This window comes from Mytilus trossulus, chromosome 5 (assembly GCF_036588685.1).
Source record: "Mytilus trossulus isolate FHL-02 chromosome 5, PNRI_Mtr1.1.1.hap1, whole genome shotgun sequence".
Classification (NCBI taxonomy): Eukaryota; Metazoa; Mollusca; class Bivalvia; order Mytilida; family Mytilidae; genus Mytilus; species Mytilus trossulus.
Genome location: NC_086377.1, coordinates 27084724 through 27104357, shown reverse-complemented (window position 1 = coordinate 27104357; position 19634 = coordinate 27084724). Strand labels below are relative to the sequence as shown.

Genomic DNA, 19634 nt, shown 5'->3' with positions numbered 1-19634 from the left:
CTTTGTAATTCAATTTGTAAACATAAAAATCTTAGTACAGAAGTATTTACTACATGAACACAATAGCCTTCAATAACGTTTATTAAAGTAACAAAATTTTACTTTAAAAACATAGTTCAATACTTGTTCCTGATATTCAATATGTAACCAGCTGACAAATTCCCTAAGAGTAGAATCTGTTAAGTTACAAGATACTCACTACTGAAAACGCCTCAACGAAGACTAGTACAATGTACATAAAATATTACTATTGTATATATTTGTATATGTGTTGTAAGAAATATGGTGTATTGTTATTGGCGTTTTGTAATACATTGAGCCAATGAAAGTAAGTGAAAAAGCTATCAGATATCGCTTCATTTATTTTCAAACAACCACTCTAAGTATTACTGTCCTTGTATGTGGATATCGTTATGAACATCACCCAATAAGTTTGCAGCGATACACCTGTAATCTCCATCATCATAAGGTAAAAAGTTCGATATTGTTAGAAGGTGTGTAGTGGGATTTACATGTACATTAGCGCCCAATCTTCTACCCTGCAATTAATAACAAATATGTAAAACATATTAGAATAGTATATAAGAGTAATTAGTACAGTAAGCATCGACTTTTTATGAGTTTGAATGTCCCTTTGGTATTTTATTCCTGTTTTGTCCACTTGATAAAATAATTAAAAAAAAAGAGAGGTGCAAGATTTCAAAAGGCATTCAAATTTAGAAGTGGAAAATTAACTGATAACGTCATTCATAAAAAGCAAACGATATACAGATAATTATTAGTACACTTCGTTGTTTTGTACAATAAAATGAAGAATGAACAACAACCCGACCAAAAAGTAAAATACAGACAAAGACCAACAAGTTGTCTTCAACACATCGAGAAAATCCAGCAATCGAGGCTGAATTAATCTGGCACTTAAAATGTCAAAATGGACGTCATAACTTCATAAACTTATAAAAAGAACTAAAATAAAATAACGAAGACAAGAGTCCCTGATTTTACCCATGCGTAAAATTAATGATTTTTCCAATGAACTAGATGTCACGACTTTTTCTTTAAAATCAACACCAAACATTGTCAAAGCTTCACATTCAATGTAATGTAGCACAATGTAATTGTACTAAATTACATAGAGCTCAATTGTTTTGATACATGAACATGATTCACATTTGATAAAAAATGAATTATTTATCATAGACGGGACAGCAGCTAACTAATTAATAATCAAATACTGTAGAACATCAACATTTTTTTTGATTCATGTAAATACTTAAAGTTTACATGCAAACATGTCAAAATGGATTAAAAAGCACAATATCATTTGACATATTTGTTTCAGGTAAACAAGTCTGAATTGAAAAGAATGTCTAAAACTATGATTGTTTCGAATAATTAACCGCAATTTGTATACATGTGGATGAATGTGGATGCAACGGTATTTGAAAGGCTATTTAATTTACCTCAATTTAGGATGGGTTTTGAGAAGTCGATATAGATTGAACGAATCAAATTAACCCGTAGGCAAATATAATCCAAGCCCAAACGAAAAACAATATAACCAAGTCTTAATTAACGTTGAAACCTATAATTGCGTTGGGTAAAAACCACAATGGTTATACATATAATACGTGTGCATGCAAAACAACTTTCTTTGCAGCACAAACAGCTATTTCCAAAAGACCAAAAAAAGTGAAAAAGTATACTTTAACAAAATCTATTTGACTAGCAGGTCGAACGACGTATGATACTAACCCCGCTGACTGCCTTTAGTTTTTGCAAATAAAGTGCATCATCAGATGGCAAAAAATCGATCCGAATGATAAATTGAATACCAAACAGAAAACAATACACTTTCGGAATTTTTTTATATACCTCATGTATTTGTATATATACGACGCAAATTTCATTAGTTTTTTCTGAATTGTGAGTTTAAAATATTATGATTATTCTCCATATTTAAGAGATAACTGTATTGTATTTGAAGCTTTCAGGACGTCCATCGGTAGTTTTACTGTCGCAAATTTAGTTTACCTGGCGACGCGGAGCGGAGACAGGTAAACGGGTATTTGCGACAGTAAAACTACCGATGGACGTCCGCAAAGCTTCAAATACAATACAGTTATCTCTATTCTAATGCAAAACAAGTTCATAATTAAATTTCAGTCATTATTTCAGTGTAAAATCTTCATTAAAGAAAATTCCGCGAAAAGATGTTATCTTCTTTGATCCCTAAACTAGGTGACGTCATAGGTATGCTTCCAGCGTCAAACATAAAGACCGGGCGTTTTGCTTTTGTGCCGCTTCAGAATGTAATAAAATTTAATAAAAAGAAGAATTTTAGGCGCAACAAGTGAGTTTTTTGTTTATTATTGTAGAAATAACATGTCGATACATTCCGAAATTTAAAATGTCGGGGCTTCTTAGTTACAGACAAGGAGATAGAGAATTTTACGCTTGCTGTCATCCAATCAGAAAAATTGTTACAAATTAATTGCATTAGAATTCGCACTCTTTTCCCTAAAAAGTGAATGAAAGTACTAAAAAACACATCATTGTATTTGAATCAACAGTTTTAAGGACGTGATCAGCCAGTTATAACATTACGTGTTTGCCTTTAAAAATATTACTTAAACAAATCAATCTACAATATTTTATCATTCTTCAAATATTCAACCAAACATTATCTGAAAATGCCAATCTTATGCTTTTACAAATCTGCTGTCAAACAAAATTCTCCTAAAATTTTTAAAAGAAACTTTGACACGCGATACACACGTATTTTTATGTATGTGCATTTGAGATAAAAGACAAACATTGTTTACCTTAACTAAGAAATCTATTGTTGGCTTAGGATTTCCTGTGGCAATGCATTCGATCGTAACGGTATCGCCATATTTGATATTCGTTGGTCGAATAACAGTTTGTGTAATAATTGGGGCCGTCACTGAAAATGAAATAAATAAACATATGTATTATCATGGAAATGTCAACACGAGTTATAAGAAAAATGTTGGTTTTTTTTCCATTTAGATGCATATTTATTAACTCCTCGTCTTTCTAGGTCTGATTTTCGATAATGATACATGTCCCAGATATTCTTATCTATATTATTTACATAATATGACGTCATTTAAATGGCGAATATTATGTGTGACGAATGAGATTGGCAAGTCTATATAACTAAGGATAAGTACCAATTAAAGATGAATATTGCCTAGACATTATCAATAAATTATCAAAGAATTTGTATCAAAAATATATTTTTCCAGCCTGGTTGGTTTTTGTTAAATTTTTTAATAACCAACGAATTATTTTCGAATTCTCAATTCTTCAAAAGTCAAAAATTGATGAAGAAATCACATTTTTAGCGTCCCTAAATGATTTACGAAGGTGAAATAAAAAAAAAAAACTAGATTTTAAAAAAGGTTTGTGTCATGATTAAGCATTTTATAGTAAGGTTGTGTATAATATCATCATGGTGTGAAATCCAGAACCGCCACGCCAAAATTATTCCACTATATCGTATACTATCAAAAATGACATTATCATTGCTTTATTTTTTGGGGGTAAATGTGCTTTGTATGAAATTGTTATCCGAAACACAATACATCGGATTTCCTGAGATGCATGCGTACAGTATAATTTTCAAAGTTATATTTTTGTTATGCTCTCACTTATCTGACCATTTTGATTCCATTGTAAAAAGAATGAGTCTTTTGTTGACAAACCGTTCGTCTAGCGTAACCCTGGTATCTTTATCTCTGATAAAAGAGAGGCGAAAGATATCAGAGGGACACTCAAACTTACAGATCGACATTAAACTGACAACGCCATGGCTAAAAAAGAAAAAGACAAACAGACAAGTAATAGTACACAAGACACATCATAGAAAACTAAAGACTACGCAACACGATCCCACTAAATAAACTGGGGTCGATTTCAGCTAACTTCCTACTGAAATCAATGCTCAACTCATGAGTCTTGTGTATCAAGTCCCGGGACGTACCAAATTGAACAGCCGGCTATCTTTGATGAACTTTTTCAAAGACAACTTACGCAGGCGTTGTTGGTGCCACAGTTGTAGGAGTTGTAACAGTTGTTGTTGTAGGAAAAGTTATTTTTAATTTGATGGTACTTGCTAGTAAAAGGCGTTGTTGGTGCCATAGTTGTAGTAGTTTTTGTAGTTTTGGATGGAGGAGGAGCTATTGGTCATTTGATAGTACGAGGACTAGGCGTTGGTGGAGTCATAGTTGTAGAAGTTGTGGTTTCAGGAGGAGCTATTGTTGAATTGATGGCTCTTCGAGGAATAGGCGTTGTGTGTGCCATAGTTGTAATAGTTGTAGTAGTTGTGATTGAAGGAGGAGCTATTGATCATTTGATGGTACGATGCCTAGGCGTTGATGAAGCCATATTTGTAGAAGTTGTGGTTGTAGGAGGAGCTATTGATCATGTGATGGTACGATGACTAGGGCGGTGATGGAGCCATAGTTGTAGAATTTGTGGTTGTAGGAGGAGCTATTGTTGATTTGATGGTACTTACGGGGAATATGCGTTGGTTGCACCATAGTAATTTTAGTTGTTGTAGTTGTGGTTTGAAGAGTTACTATTGTTAATTTGATGACACTTACGAGGAAGGGCGTTGTTGGCGCCATAGTTAAAGTAGTAGATGTAGTTGTGGTTGGAAGAGGAGCTATTATTGATTTGATGGTACCTACGAGGAATAGGCATTGTTAGCGCCATAGTTGTAATGGTTGTTATAGTTGTGGTTGAAGAAGAAGTTATTAATCATTTGATGGTACGAGGAATAGGCGTTGTTGGAGCCATAGTTGTAGAAGTTGTGGTTGTAGGAGGAGCTATTGTCGATTTGATGGTACTTATGAAGAATAGGAGTTTTTGGCACCATAGTTGTAGTAGTTATAGTGGTTGTATTAAGAAAAGGAGCTATTGATGATTTTATGGTACTTACTAGGAATAGGCGTTGTTGGCGCCATAGTTGTAGTAGTTGGAGGAGGAGCTATTGTCGATCTGATTGTACAGTTACGGTTACATAATTCCGTGTCACAACAAAATGAACAGATTCCCTGGGGATTACTTAGCGCAATTGTTGCACATTGCTGAAAAATAAAATTGATTTTAGTTTAGTGCTATATATGTTTTTTTCTCTGAAGTACATTTCATTGTGTTCATTGTCATTTACATTCATTTGTAAGTTTTCAAATAGCCTGAATAAATAAATACATGCTTATCATCATCATGTGTTAAGGGGAACCAGAGTACCTCATAAGATATCACGAATCTTTTTTGTTATGTTATAGTATACAATCTACACAGTCTTGTGAAATTGAAAATAAGCCTTCAAACAATTTACGCAATTCTTAATTCTTAAAGATGTCCATCTGTACGCGGCACGTTGCAAGAACTGTTTTTTCCAAAAACCATCAGTGTCCACTGACATTAAACATTTATCTGCAATCATCCCGGTTGACCAAAATATTCATGTTTTGTTTATTTCTACTCGTCCTGAACCTGGCATAGTTGACATTGATTGATAACAAATCAACAATTAATCAAATATTTTGCCATCCGCTCATAAAAGAGATTTGTACTCATCTAATTTTTAGTTTTACTTATTATTTTATTTTTGTAGGTAAAAGTTGATAAAACTAGAACAACTCCACTATTTGTACTGAGATTAGAGTTTACTAGTACGTTTCAGATAACAGCATAAACACTGTTACTTTTTTTTCTTGTCATTTTGTATGAAGAACTAATGCATGGTATGTATATATTTCTTTTCTTCTTCAAAACTTCATTCAAACCTTTCTACAAGCAACATACCGTTTTCTCTGAACAACCATGACTCCAACGTGGTTTACCAATCAAATTTTGTGTTTGTTTTATAGAGCATGCCTGTAATGTAGTTACCAAATGGAAACCATAAATTACTATATTCTAATGACAAACAATTCGAACTTTATTTATGTTATGCTGTCATCTGCTCTTTCCTATTAATACTTGAATGTGTATCACATGATATATTCATGTGTATTTTCGATTTCATGTATATCTGACCAATAAGGCTAACATATTTTTTAACATCTTACCATTTTGGCCTTCATACATTCAAATGTGGTGTATACACATAGCTATATCGATCAAACTAAAGAATCTTTACCGGGTTTGTGAGCAACACGACGGATGCCACATGCGAGGCAGGATCTGCTTACATTTTTGGAGGCCCCTAAGATCATCCCAGGTCTTAGTTAGGTTCGTTCTTACTCTTTAATTTTCTATATTGTGTTTTGTTAACTATTGTTTGTCTGTTTGTGTTTTTCTTATTTAACCTTTGCGTTGTCAGTTTATTTTTTATATTTAAGTTTGAATGTCCCTCTTTGAGATATAGTTCATACAAATACATTTAGATTTAGTATATTTCCTTCAACTTAAGATGTGCGTATACCTATAAATTTGGGAGACATGGGTGCATGTAATACCTTGATTTAATGTATTCCCTAAACACTTAAGAAATTATGTGTTTGTCTTGGCCTTTACGAGATAATTAAAAAATGTTACAGTGTTTTCTTAAAAATTTAACAGATACAATGTTCCCAAATGAACATTACAGATTCCGTGTACAAATTTGCCATATGACTTATTAACATATCAACATTCTGGAACATTTATTTCAGAGGATTGCAAAATGTTCCTTATAAATTTATAAAATATTTGAAGACATTTTCAAATTGAGAATCAACCTGTGGTCCTCCTAAATAATAAGATCAATTGCTTTGAATTTCATTTATCCATCTTCTTTGAATGTAAGCTTTGGAAAACTACCATTTACGAATTGGTTATGAAATGCTGAATTAGTTATCTCTGGGTCTCATTCGGTTAAATTTACCAAACATAGTTATTAAACTAACAAATAACAAAATATGTCTTGTGCTAAGTCATACGTTATCTTGGTCACACAGTGTAATATGATTGCATTTATTAGCATCCATTGCCAAAGGGCAGGAATAACATATGGTTGATCCTATGGGAAGATTAACACCTGTAACAGAATAAATATAATTTAATATTTATCATACAATTTGGCATTATAGGAGGCGATGCACACGACGGGTATCACAAGTGGTGCATAATCTGCTTACTTTTCCGGAGCACCTGATATCATCCCAAATTATTTGGTGGGGTTCGTGTTGCTCAGTCTTTAGTTTTATATGTTGTTTCTTGTGTACTTTTATTTGTCTATTAGTCTATTTCATTTTTAGCCATGCTGTTTTCAGTTTATTTTCGATTAACGAGTTTGACTGTTCCTCTTGTGTCTTTCGCCCCTCTTAATACACTTTTTTTTAAGACAAACATGTAACAGCACGTTGTGTGTTTCTTTACATATCGTTATGACTAACGTTAAAAAATATGCATTCAGAATTTTGGATCCTCATTGTTCAACAGTACAACTCAACAGTTTACAAAATTATCAAAAGGAAACTCAAAATTAAGAACTTACTACACAAAAAAACTATAGTCAAATGTCAGAATCTACGATCAGATAAGCAGATATAGGAAGATGTGATGTGAGTGTTTATTTCTATATATATATGTTTGACATATTTACTTATCATATCTGTTTTCGTCTCTAAAAGTTTGACAAGGAACAATAAAACTTGAAATGTTTTCGTCTTCAAGCACTTGACAATGAACAGTAAAAACTTGATTTTTTTACAAGTAACAATACAGACTTAAAATATTTGTGTCCCTTTAAAGCTAAACAAAGAACAATAAAGACTTGAAATGTGTTTGACTCTAAAAGCTTAACATACGTGCACCACATTGGTTCATGTTGCATAAATCTTTATCCTCACAGCAATGGCGGCAAATAACAGTTTCGGCACGTTTGCCTAGGCCTAGTGGGTTTGTTATACGTTTGCCTAGTGGGTTTGCTATACAATACTGGAATAAAAGAAATATATAAAAACTAAAGGATAACAGTTTCATCGAGTTTGGCTAGTGTGTTTGCTATACAATACTTGGCTTCACAGCGGTTGACAATGTTTTCTCGGGGTAACAATCTGCTCTATCACCCTCTCAGCTATGTGTTATGTATATATAATATGGCATCAAAATAAATCTAGTGCTTGACGTGAACAATTTTCTTTTTATTAATTAAACGGTCATGTAAGTACCATAAGATTCGAATGATAGATTTATAAAAATTTCAAATGTAAAAGTATCTTATTGTTACTAATTCAACTGTAAAATGTTTCCAGTAGACAAATCCAAGTAACCAAAACCTTTAATCAAAAAGGGTATAAAAAGAATTGTATTATGGGAATGAGTAAAGGAAAACTTGAAATTTTGTGCGAATTAGACATAGACATATGGACAGAGAGACAACGATATAGTATAATTGAAAGAGTATTTTAGAATATTTAGATCAAGTCCGTTAGACCACACTTTTGATTATCTATACAAAAGAGATATATAACCCTACCCGATTCTAAAAAAATCTAAAACAAAACCCGTATCTTAACTTAAGATGTGATACTGCAAAACATTCAAAAGCTTCTTAGAAATCGAAAACTTCTTTAAACTTGGTAAAATGTTAGTAGCATTTATAGTGTGCCAATGACAGTTACCTGGCGGTCTTTACATCCAACGTTGTACAGTATGATACCATCATTTGTTACGTATCTCTCCACAGAACAGATCTATATAAAGACATATAAGATTATATTTATAACTCTGTACGTTGCAATTTGTAAATACAGCTGTTTCACAAATCATGCCTTTTTTGAAATTTCAAAGATATTTTGTTTTGGTTAAATATTGGTTCCCTGAAACAACCTCTATGCTTCATCTCATGAATACATAACTTTGAATGTTACCATCATAAATACACACGAATAGCGGCTAAGTTGAATTTTTAAGAAGACCCAGAGTGAAAGGAGGAGTGGTTCAGTATTCTAGTATAAGTTTAAACTCTTAGAACTGTGGAGATATAGATGCTGGGAAATGACAATGGACATATAAGATTTTAACTCGTTATTGATAAAAGTGACATTAAGAGCAATGCATTTAACTTTTATCAGTTAGTGATTAACTCCTCTAACTTGCATGTTGGCATTGGGGAAAAGATATAGTTCTTAAAAATATAATGTCCCTTTATTTCTTAGTTCAAAGTGTAGAATTAAACATTTATCCCTTCAAAAAATTCCATTACAAGTTAGTTGGCCGTTTTGGAATATGTTACACACATGACAAAGGATACATTTCGATTGTCGTTACTGCAATATCCTCTTCTTTCCCTCGAATGTGACCTACCGTATAAGACTTATCACCGAGTTTACTTACATAAGCAACACAAAAGGTGCCATATGTTGAACATCATATGCTTATACTCCAGGAAAACATTGTTTGAAGTGTGCATGTTGCTAAATCTTTATTTTGCTATTGTGTCCTTTCGCCGCTTTTCGTAGGTGTTTTGTTTTGTCTTTCCGTTGTCATTTTGTTTTTGAATAATGAGTTTGAATATGACCCCTTTAGATAGTGTGGCTCTCTTTCGTGCCTTAACAGTGATTTAGTTTGATTCATTTCTTGTTTAACACTCGATTGCTTACAAGGTAGTGAAGTTTTGTGATTCTCCAAATCATGTCCTTGTTGGATTCGATTTTTAAAATAAATCAGTTACACTTGAATCATAAACGATACCAATTGTTATTTTCACAATATTGTACTAGCAAAGTCATATAACACCATGTCTATATTTTTCTTGTTTTCTACAGAGCGTTTACGACAATAAATATCCTTAGAGATGTTCAAGGTCAAACTATATATAAAAACTCCATTTAATATACCTCATGGTCGCCACATTCTGTAACGATTGTAGTATCAAGTGGTGATGTTAAACGAACACCTTCAAGACATCGTATTTTAGCATCTGCAAAATATATGACAAAAAAAAATAATAAAGCTATTCGTGGATTCGTGGATTTTATAATTTACTCCATATAAAATATTGTTTGATTGATAACTGTGAAATGCTCCATATAATAGATTAATTGAATGATTTATGTGAAACGCCACTTTTAGAACTATCACCTTCTTTGTGGCGTTCATTTGTTGGACACCAGAGTACCCGAAGAGAACTACCGACCTCCGGTAGGTGAACTAACCATCCTATTCCATTCAAATCTAACGTGTTTGCCTTGCACATGCTCAGTGTCCACAGGCTAGTGATACAATAGTTCGAATACTCAGACAACTCGGCTAATGAGGCCATGCATATTAATAATATTGATTTTGAATTCAAATGTCAGTTTTATTGCATTGCAAAAATTTAAACATACCTGTATAATTCAATTTTGGATGTAACGCGTCTTCTGATCATTGGCTGACATTGTTTTGTTTATCATCTCATAGACATAATTTAGTCATGTGTCCGTGACGTCATCACCGTTTTTTATGGTTTTCCCCGGTTAAAACGTAATTTAGAAATAAAATATAAAAAATAACTGTATTATTTTTTTTCTGTCTATTCGAAATAACATCCAAAATGTGGTGCAGACTTTAAAATAACCCAGTACGCGTGTTATTAAGTCTGCACCACATTTGTTATGTTATTTCTTCATAGACAGAAAATATAGTATAGTCATTCCTTAAATAGTACTCACTTGCTGATGTTATCATCAACAATACAGATAAAAACCAATACGTATCTGAAACAGAAAAAAAATATATCTTAAAACATGCAAAACTCCGGACGGTAGGGAGATTTATATTTGTACTTTTTAAATGAGAATGTATACCATAATTTTTTTTTTACAAAAATACTGAACTCCGAGAAAAATTCAAAACGGAAATTCCCTAATCAAATGGAAAAATCAAATGATAAAACACATCAAAGGAATGGACATAAAAACAGACATAATAGTTGAAAATGAGAGAATAATTTAACTAGTATACCTCGTCTGAACTTAGGCCCAACTGTGAAATGAATTTAAGCATTAGGGGTTATTCTGTGTAACTTTATACCATATTTGTTTTTCGTGTATTTCTTTCCCCCCAACTTTGGTTTTATCGTTTGATTTGTTTTACATGTTTTATTTCGGGGCATTTATATCTTGTTATGTAGTATGGGTTTTGATCATTGCTGAAGGTCGTACGGCGATTTATAGTTGTTAACTTATACGTCATTTGGGCTATGGTGGAGATTTGTCTCATTGGAAATCGTAACCAATATTTTTATTCCATGTATATTGTTTAAAAATAGTCGCAATCGAAACTGTTACTAGTATCTCTATTTTTATATTTTTAATTTTATTTTTGCAAAAAGGAAAACTATGTTTAATTTATGATGGATTCGCTATTTGTGACGGAGATCGAGTGTTTGGATGATCTGTAATTTGTAGTATCCATCAAGGACACAAAATCAACACATGCGCAGCAAATAAACAAATTAAATGCTAAGAAACATAGCTTTCATTGCTGTTTTTCATAGTACATAGTCATAGTATGTATACTTAATTGCAAACTCGTAATCTTAAAAATATGTCTTGAATATCAAGGATTCATTGTTATCATTAAAGCTCTACATTTCTTCTGTACGGACCTATTGATCGTTATCTTCAATACATCTATACATGATATACATATCTGCCAGAATGGTGACATAATCACTCTTTAATTTAAACAAAGCATTAATTTTGTAATATTTAGTCGTAAAAGGATCATATAAGCTAGAACTTAAATATACATGAAATATTCCTGAGTTTCTATCTTACCTCGGATCATATTGAAGGGAAAGATGAGTGCTCGTCAAAGGTTGATCCGTACTGTCTTATCTTTACACTCTGTATATACAAACTGACACATTGACCTTGGCCCCAATACTTTACATTCAGTTGTCTCTTATATACCATGTATATGACGTATAATGTTTGAATGAAATTGTCCCAATACGTTCCGTACAATCGTCTCTTATATACCATGTATATGACGTATAATGTTTGAAAGTAATTGTTCAAATACGTTCCATTCAATTATATTAGATATTATGTACATTTGAATATGACTTATTAAAAACTTTTGCAAGAAATTGTCCCAATACGTTCCATTCAGTTGTCTCTTATATACCATGTACATTTGTATATGACGCGTATAAACTTTTGAATGAAATAGTTCCAATACGTTCCGTACAATTGTCTCTTATATACCATGTATATGACGTATAATGTCTGAATGGAATTGATCAAATACGTTCCATTCAGTTGTCTCTTATATACCATGTATATGACGTATAATGTTTGAAAGTAATTGTTCAAATACGTTCCATTCAGTTGTCTCTTTTATACCATACATATGACTTATAATGTTTGAATGAATTTGTTCAAATACGTAACGTTCCATTCAGTTGTCTCTTATATACCATGAATATGACGTATACTTAATGTTTAAATGAAATTATTCAAATACGTTCCATTCAGTTGTCTGTTTTATACCATATACATTTGTATATGACTTATAAACTTTTGAATGAAATTGTCCCAATACGTTCCGTACAATTGTCTCTTATATACCATGTATATGACGTATAAACTTTTGAATGAAAACGTCCCAATACGTTTCGAACAGCAGTCTGTTATATAAATGACGTATAAACTGTTGAATGAAAATCAGAAAATCCTTTTGTTTATTTCTTTAAAATTAACAAACGCAATTCTGAACACAGATAAACATAAAAAAGAATGTGTCCTCGAACACGATTGTGTTTCTCAAGCTTTGCAATTTCAAGTTAAAAAGGGGCATACCACTAGAACAGCAAATGACTGACAACCCAAACGTCGAACTATATTCGCGTGTTGTGATTCTTATTTAGCATTGTTTAAAAGTTTCATAACATATAACTGAGATACACTCCAGTTAGTGCAGAAACGAAAAAGGGACTGACGGAAAGGCGACCAAGGGTTACCATTAATGCCACCGTAAACTACGGTGGAGAATGATAATGACTGATAGTGACGGATGAACCAAATATATAAAAAAAAACAATACAAATCTGATGCCTCCATGAAATGTGTATTGATCAGTTTTTTTGGGAATAATTCATTTTGACTGTCATACAAGTGAAAGGTTTAGTTAGTTATAAAACAAGGTTTAATCCATCATTTTCAAGTCAGGAATATGACAGTTGTTAACCATATGTTTGATGTGTTTGAGCTTTTGATTTTGACATTTGATAAGGAAATTTCCGTTATGAATTTCCCTCGGAGTTCAGTATTTTTTTTTTTTTTTTTCAGCCCCCTTACATGTTGGTATATGTATAACCCGTCAAAGCAGGGGACTCTTAACTCATCTAGTCGTATTTGTCATATCTAAGGTTTATTAGTGCAAGTTTTATAAAAGATTTTAAGGCACATGAGTACTTATGACACATTATCTTCCAAAAGCTAGCTTAACATTTGTTTATCATTAGCGATCTATGTTGTTTATTTGTGGACAAAGCCATTGACAAAATGTGTTTGTGAGTGTATCATTTTATAGATATTTCTAGATAAAGTACATATACGTATATATATAGTTATAAATGCCAATTAAAGTTAAAGACCAAACATAAAATAAACCAAGTCAGCAGCACGTGTAAACAAGAAGTCCAGAACATGCATACACTTAGTTCGGTATGCATTTCTGAGCAGGATCTTCTAACCCTTCCAGAGCACATGAGATCGCCCCCTTTTTTTATAGGGTTCGTGTTGCTTAGTCTTTAGTTTTCTATGTTGTATCATATGTACTATTATTTGTCTGTTTGTCCTTTTTATTTTTAGCAATGGCGTTGCCAGTTTATTTTCGATCTATGAATTTTACTGTTATTCTGGTATCTTTCGCCCCTCTTTTGTATATACGAGCGATTAATGTTTAACTGAGTTAAGTTTATAGGAACAGAAATTAAAACACGGAAAATATGTCAACCAGACAACAACCTGACTAAATAGCATAAAACAACCCAAGGTCAATTCTCCATCTAAGACACAATATGAAAAGTGAACCATTATAGGTCAGAATACAGCCTTCAACACGGAGTCTTGGTTCACTTCGAACAGCAAGCTATAAAGGGCACAAGAAAGAACTAGTGTAAAACCATTCAAACGGGAACACCAACGGTATATTCTATCTACAAAACGAGATACGAGAAACGCTAATAAACAAACGACAACCACTGAACATCAGGTTCCTGATGTCAAACAGGTGCAAACAAATGCAGCTGCTTTAAGCGTTGTTTACTTGTTACTAAAGCACGAGCTACATGTAATATTACAAAATACAATGTATACATACACTAATAATTTAATTATGGATGTAACACGTCTTCTGATTGGCCGATGTTATTTTGTTATGAGCCCATAAGCATAATTTAGTCATGTGACCGTAAAGTCATAAACGTTTTTTCATGTTTTTTTACGGATAAACATGAAATTTAGAATTAAATTATAAGAAATGACTGTAATATTTTTTCTGTCTTTTCGAAATAAAATAAAAATTGTGGTGCACACTGTTAAATCACCCGCTACGCGCGTTATTTAGTGGGCACCACATTTTTTATGGTATTTCTTCATAGACAGAAAAAAATATTATACAGTCATGCCTCAAGTATATGTTTTTTTTTAAAGAAGTACCGATGTTTATGCAATGACAATATTTCTGTGAAAGAGAATAATGAACAGTGAACCGTCTATGTGCTTATTGCATTTACTCTTTTGATAAAAACTTGAAGAAAAGATGAAAGCAGTATACACATATGGTACATTTAAATTGAAAATGGAAACTTGGAATATCTAAAACAGACAACAATCGACTTAAGTGCAGATAACAGCCGAAGGCCGCAAATTGGTCTTAAACACTTCAAGAAATTCCCGCAAACAGATGTGTTTTTTATCGGCCCTTTTCTGGCTTCCAACAAAAAAGTGAATAGTTCATTTTGTTACGGCCAGAAATCGCCTTCAAATTGTAGCCAACAAAAGACACAAATCAATAGTAAAATTTAACAATATTTAATATACAAAAGTTTACAAAAGGTATTACACAAATATTACTGTTAACTTAACTGTCAAAATATGAGTCCAATCTGTTATCTTTATCTGTATCCAGAAATCTTTCGGAATCCAATTTGAATATTACGTTCACTACTAATGTCACAATCCAGTATGATGTTGTTTGTAGAATAAAAGTGTCAATCCAAATGCTGTGAATACTAATGTCTATCAATGTCTACGTCCAAGTTTAATTATGAGAGTTTAACTTTAGTGTCTGTATATATATAGTTGTGACGGATTATTCTAGAACACGTTAGAACGGAACATTGTGGAAAATCCTGGAAAGTTACAACGGAAGTTTCTGGAATAACGTAGAAGTTTAAATTACGCATCTTTTATAAGGATTATTCTAGAAAGTTCTAATCATTCTGTGATTGTTCCAGTGATTCCTAAACTGCACAGTTATAAGATTATTTGGTAAACAACTATCAGGCCATACAACACAAATTAGGCCAACATAAATAAACATAATAATTACAATATCATAACACCTCCCCCCCTTAAAAGAAGTTTTAGTGTAACAAAAACTTATCATGAATAATATGAACAAAAATACATAATATATACAAAGTGATTTAATAAGCTCTAGATAAAGCATCAGCTATTACATTATCTTTACCCTTAATATGTTTTACAATTACATCATATTCCTGTAACAATAAACTCCACCTAGTCAACCTCTGATTCTTGTTTCTCATTTTATGCATGAAGGTGAGAGGATTATGATCAGTATAAACAAGAATAGGATATACAGTGGGATTCAAATATACATCAAAATGTTGAAGTGCTGACAACATTGCAAAACACTCTTTTTCAATAGTTGAATAATTTTTCTGATGTTTATCTTATTTCTTAGAAAAATATGATATAGGTTTTTCAACATTATCATCTGTCTCTTGATATAAAACAGCTCCTATTCCTACATCGCTTGCATCAACGGCAAGTTTAAATTGTTTTTCAAAGTCTGGAGTAATCAGAACTGGACTATTAATTAAAAGTGACTTGCTATTTTCAAAAGCTTTTTGACAATTTTCACTCCAGATAAATTTAGAATCTTTCCGTAAAAGATGAGTCAATGGTTGAACAACAGTAGCAAAATTTGAACAAAATTTTCTGTAAAATCCAATCATGCCTAAATATCTCATAAGTTGTTTTCTATTTGTAGGAGGTGGAAATTTGGACATAGCTTCCACTTTAGCCATAATAGGTTTTACTTGACCTTGGCCAACTGTATGCCCTAAATAATCAACAGTGGCCTGACAAAATTCACTTTTACCAAGATTAACAGTCAAATTTGATTTTGACAATCTATCAAAAGTATCATACAAATGTTTTAAATGCTGTTCCCAGCTATGACTACATACAATAAGATCATCAATATAAGCATAACAACAGTCTAAATCTTTTATAACATTATTGATCATTCTTTGAAATGTAGCTGGTGCACTTTTCATGCCAAACGGCATTACAGTATATTGAAATAAGCCATCTGGTGTAACAAAAGCAGATATTTCACGAGCTCTCTTTGTCAATGGAACTTGCCAATAACCTTTCAATAAATCAAATTTACTCACAAATTTTGCTTGACCAATATTGTCAATACAATCGTCTATCCTTGGAATCGGATAGGAATCGGATTTTGAGACTGAATTGACTTTTCTGAAATCAGTCACGAAACGAAAGGTTTTATCTGGTTTTGGCACAAGGAGACAAGGAGAGCTCCATTCACTGTTACTCGGCTCAATAATATCATTGTCAAGCATATATTTAATTTCTTTTCTCATAACTTCAAGTTTGAGTGGATTGAGCCGGTAAGGATGTTGCTTAATTGGAGAAGCATCTCCTACATCAACATCATGACAAACAGCAGTTGTTTTGTTAGGCACATCTGGAAAAAGATTTTTGAAAGAAAATACCAAAGTTTTTATTTCTTCTCTACGATCAAAAGACAGATGTGCAAGTTTTGAATCTAAATTTGACAAAATTTCTGAATTTTTCAATCTAACTGTCTCTTCCATAGTTTTACAACTAAAAGTTGGTTCAATTACATCTGGTTTGTCATGATTGTTCTCAAATTTAACCATGCCTAAAGTGGCAACTGGTTTACTATCACATAGTACATTAGTACGCTCAACATATGGTTTTAACATATTAATATGACACACTCTATTTTGTTTGCGCCGACCTGGAGTTTTTACAATATAATTCAAATCATTAATTTTACTCTCTATTGTATAAGGACCACAATATTTAGCCTGCAAAGGATGTCCAGGGACTGGCAAAAATACAAGTACCTTATCACCAGGCTCAAAAACTCTGTCCCTGGCATCTTTATCATACCATATTTTCATCTTGTTCTGTACATTTTTTAAGTTTTTCTGAGCAATTTGACAAGCAGTAAACAATTTTTCTTTAAATCTAGATACATAGTCTAAAAGATTCAAGTCAGTATGTTCAGTAAGCCACTTTTCCTTAATCAATTTTAACGGTCCCCTTACAGTATGACCAAATACCAACTCAAAGGGACTAAATCCAAGGGATTCTTGAACAGCCTCTCGGACTGCAAAAGTAGAAAGTGAACTCCATCATCCCAGTCTCTGTCAAATTGAAGACAAAAAGTTCTAATCATGTTCTTCAATTTTTGATGAAAACGTTCTAAGGCACCTTGAGATTCTGGATGATAAGCACTTGATCTGTATTGAGCAATCCCTAACTGGTATACGACTTGCTGAAATAAACCTGACATGAAATTTGATCCCTGGTCGGACTGTATAGACTTAGGAAGTCCTACTAATATGAAAAATTTGATCAAAGCTTTGACGATAGTAGTTGTCTTGATATTTCTGAGCGGAATAGCTTCAGGAAAGCGAGTAGATGTACACATGATTGTCAATAAATATGCATTTCCAGTCTTGGTCTTTGGTAAAGGTCCAACGCAGTCAATTAGAACTCTGCTGAAAGGTTCGTCAAAGGCTGGAATAGGCAGAAGAGGTGCTGGTGGTATTTTCTGGTTAGGTTTACCAACAACCTGGCATATATGACATGATTTGCAGTATTCTGCAACATCATTTCTAAGTTTAGGCCAGTAGAAATGCTGCAAGATCTTAAGGCAAGTCTTTCTGATACCTAAGTGTCCAGCCAAGGGGGTTTCATGGGCAAGACCAATAATTTCTTGCCTATAAACTTTAGGCACCACCACTTGGTACACAACTCTCCATTCCTCCTCTGGGGTAGCATCAGGAGGCCTCCACTTTCTCATTAAAATGCCGTCCTGATGGTAATAGCATTCGGCCACTTTGTCTGCTTCCTCCTGTGGTTGAGCTCTCTGGCTGAGCTGAAGAACCTCAGGGTCTTTATGTTGTTCTTCAGATAAATTCTTTCGGTCTAATGAATGGCTGTTAACGTCTGGCCATGGCATAATAACATTCTTGTTAACACTAGGTGGTTTTGTAATGGCCTTTTCTGAGCTACCAGGACCTTCAATGTCAGCTATAAAAGTGTCAGAAAGGTCCATGTAATCAAATTTGTCTTCTTGCAAATTCTCATTTTTGTTGTTTTCTAGCCATCGCCCTAGTAACAACACAAGCTGGATACAATTCAGCATCATCTTCAGGTGATTTAACATCCACCACCGGTTCACTGGTAACAATTGGTTCAGCAACCACTTTGTTCCTAGCTAGATCATTTCCTAGCAATAATGTAACACCCTCAACAGGGAGATTAGGACGAACACCTACAACAACTGGTCCAGTTATCAAATCTGACTTCAGATAAATACGATGGAGAGGAACATCTATACAACCCAACTCTACACCTTGTAACAAAATGGAGGCACCAACAGAAGTCTTCTCGGACAAAGGCAACACACCTTCTAACAATAAAGACTGAGAAGCTCCAGTGTCCCGTAAAATCTTAATAGGCTGAAGAGTGGTATCATCAACAATAGAAACAAACCCATCAGACATAAAGGGTTTATATTCCTCCATGTAATCACAAAAACTGGACTTAAAAGCCTGACGCGCAGGACATTCCAATGTACTGGTAATATAAGGTGTCGTACAAGCACTGGTCTTTGGCTTATTATCTCGTTCATTCTTCTTCTGGAGTCTAAAACAATCAGCCATCAGGTGACCATTCTTCTTACAATAAGCACAAATCAGTGACTTCTTCTCAAAAGTATCAAATTTTGGACTAGACATATTATAACTGGACTGACTCTTATTCTGTGCAACAGGCTTACTATCAGTATGCTCAGTGCTTTGATTTTTGTAATTTCCACTGGAAGTATTGCCATTTTGACCCTTGAAACTTCTTTTATGTGAAAGAGTATAATTATCTGATATAACAGCTGCATCATGTATTGACTCAACAGTTTTGTCGTCTAAATGTGTTTTTAATTCTGAATGAACACATTGTTTGAACTCTTCTAATAACATCAATTGTCTTAGGTGATCAAAATTGTTATTTGTTTTCTTTGAAGTAAGCCATTTATCAAATAGATCTTCTTTTTCCCGAGCAAATTCCACATAGGTTTGCGAA

General features: G+C 33.1%; 1 protein-coding gene across 1 annotated transcript; it reads right to left on the bottom strand.

The window, feature by feature from the left end:
* Window positions 1–357: 357 nt before the first annotated feature.
* On the bottom strand, window positions 358–11885 carry LOC134719557 (uncharacterized). The gene is made up of 10 exons (XM_063582550.1): window positions 11790–11885; window positions 10680–10724; window positions 9864–9946; window positions 8646–8717; window positions 7830–7959; window positions 6960–7057; window positions 5842–5913; window positions 4970–5117; window positions 2826–2947; window positions 358–539 (listed from the first exon to the last, which is right to left on the bottom strand). The coding sequence occupies exons 1-10, from the start codon at window positions 11797–11799 to the stop codon at window positions 387–389; spliced, it is 933 nt and encodes a 310-aa protein (XP_063438620.1). The 5' UTR covers window positions 11800–11885; the 3' UTR covers window positions 358–386.
* Between the last annotated feature and the right edge of the window lie 7749 nt (window positions 11886–19634).

Coding starts and splice junctions, on each gene's coding strand:
- LOC134719557 (XM_063582550.1), bottom strand. Junction 7,960..8,645: donor TTGGATGTAAAGACCGCCAG/GTAACTGTCATT, acceptor CTTTTATTCCAG/TATTGTATAGCAAACCCACT. Junction 7,058..7,829: donor CATGAACCAATGTGGTGCAC/GTATGTTAAGCT, acceptor ATTCTGTTACAG/GTGTTAATCTTCCCATAGGA.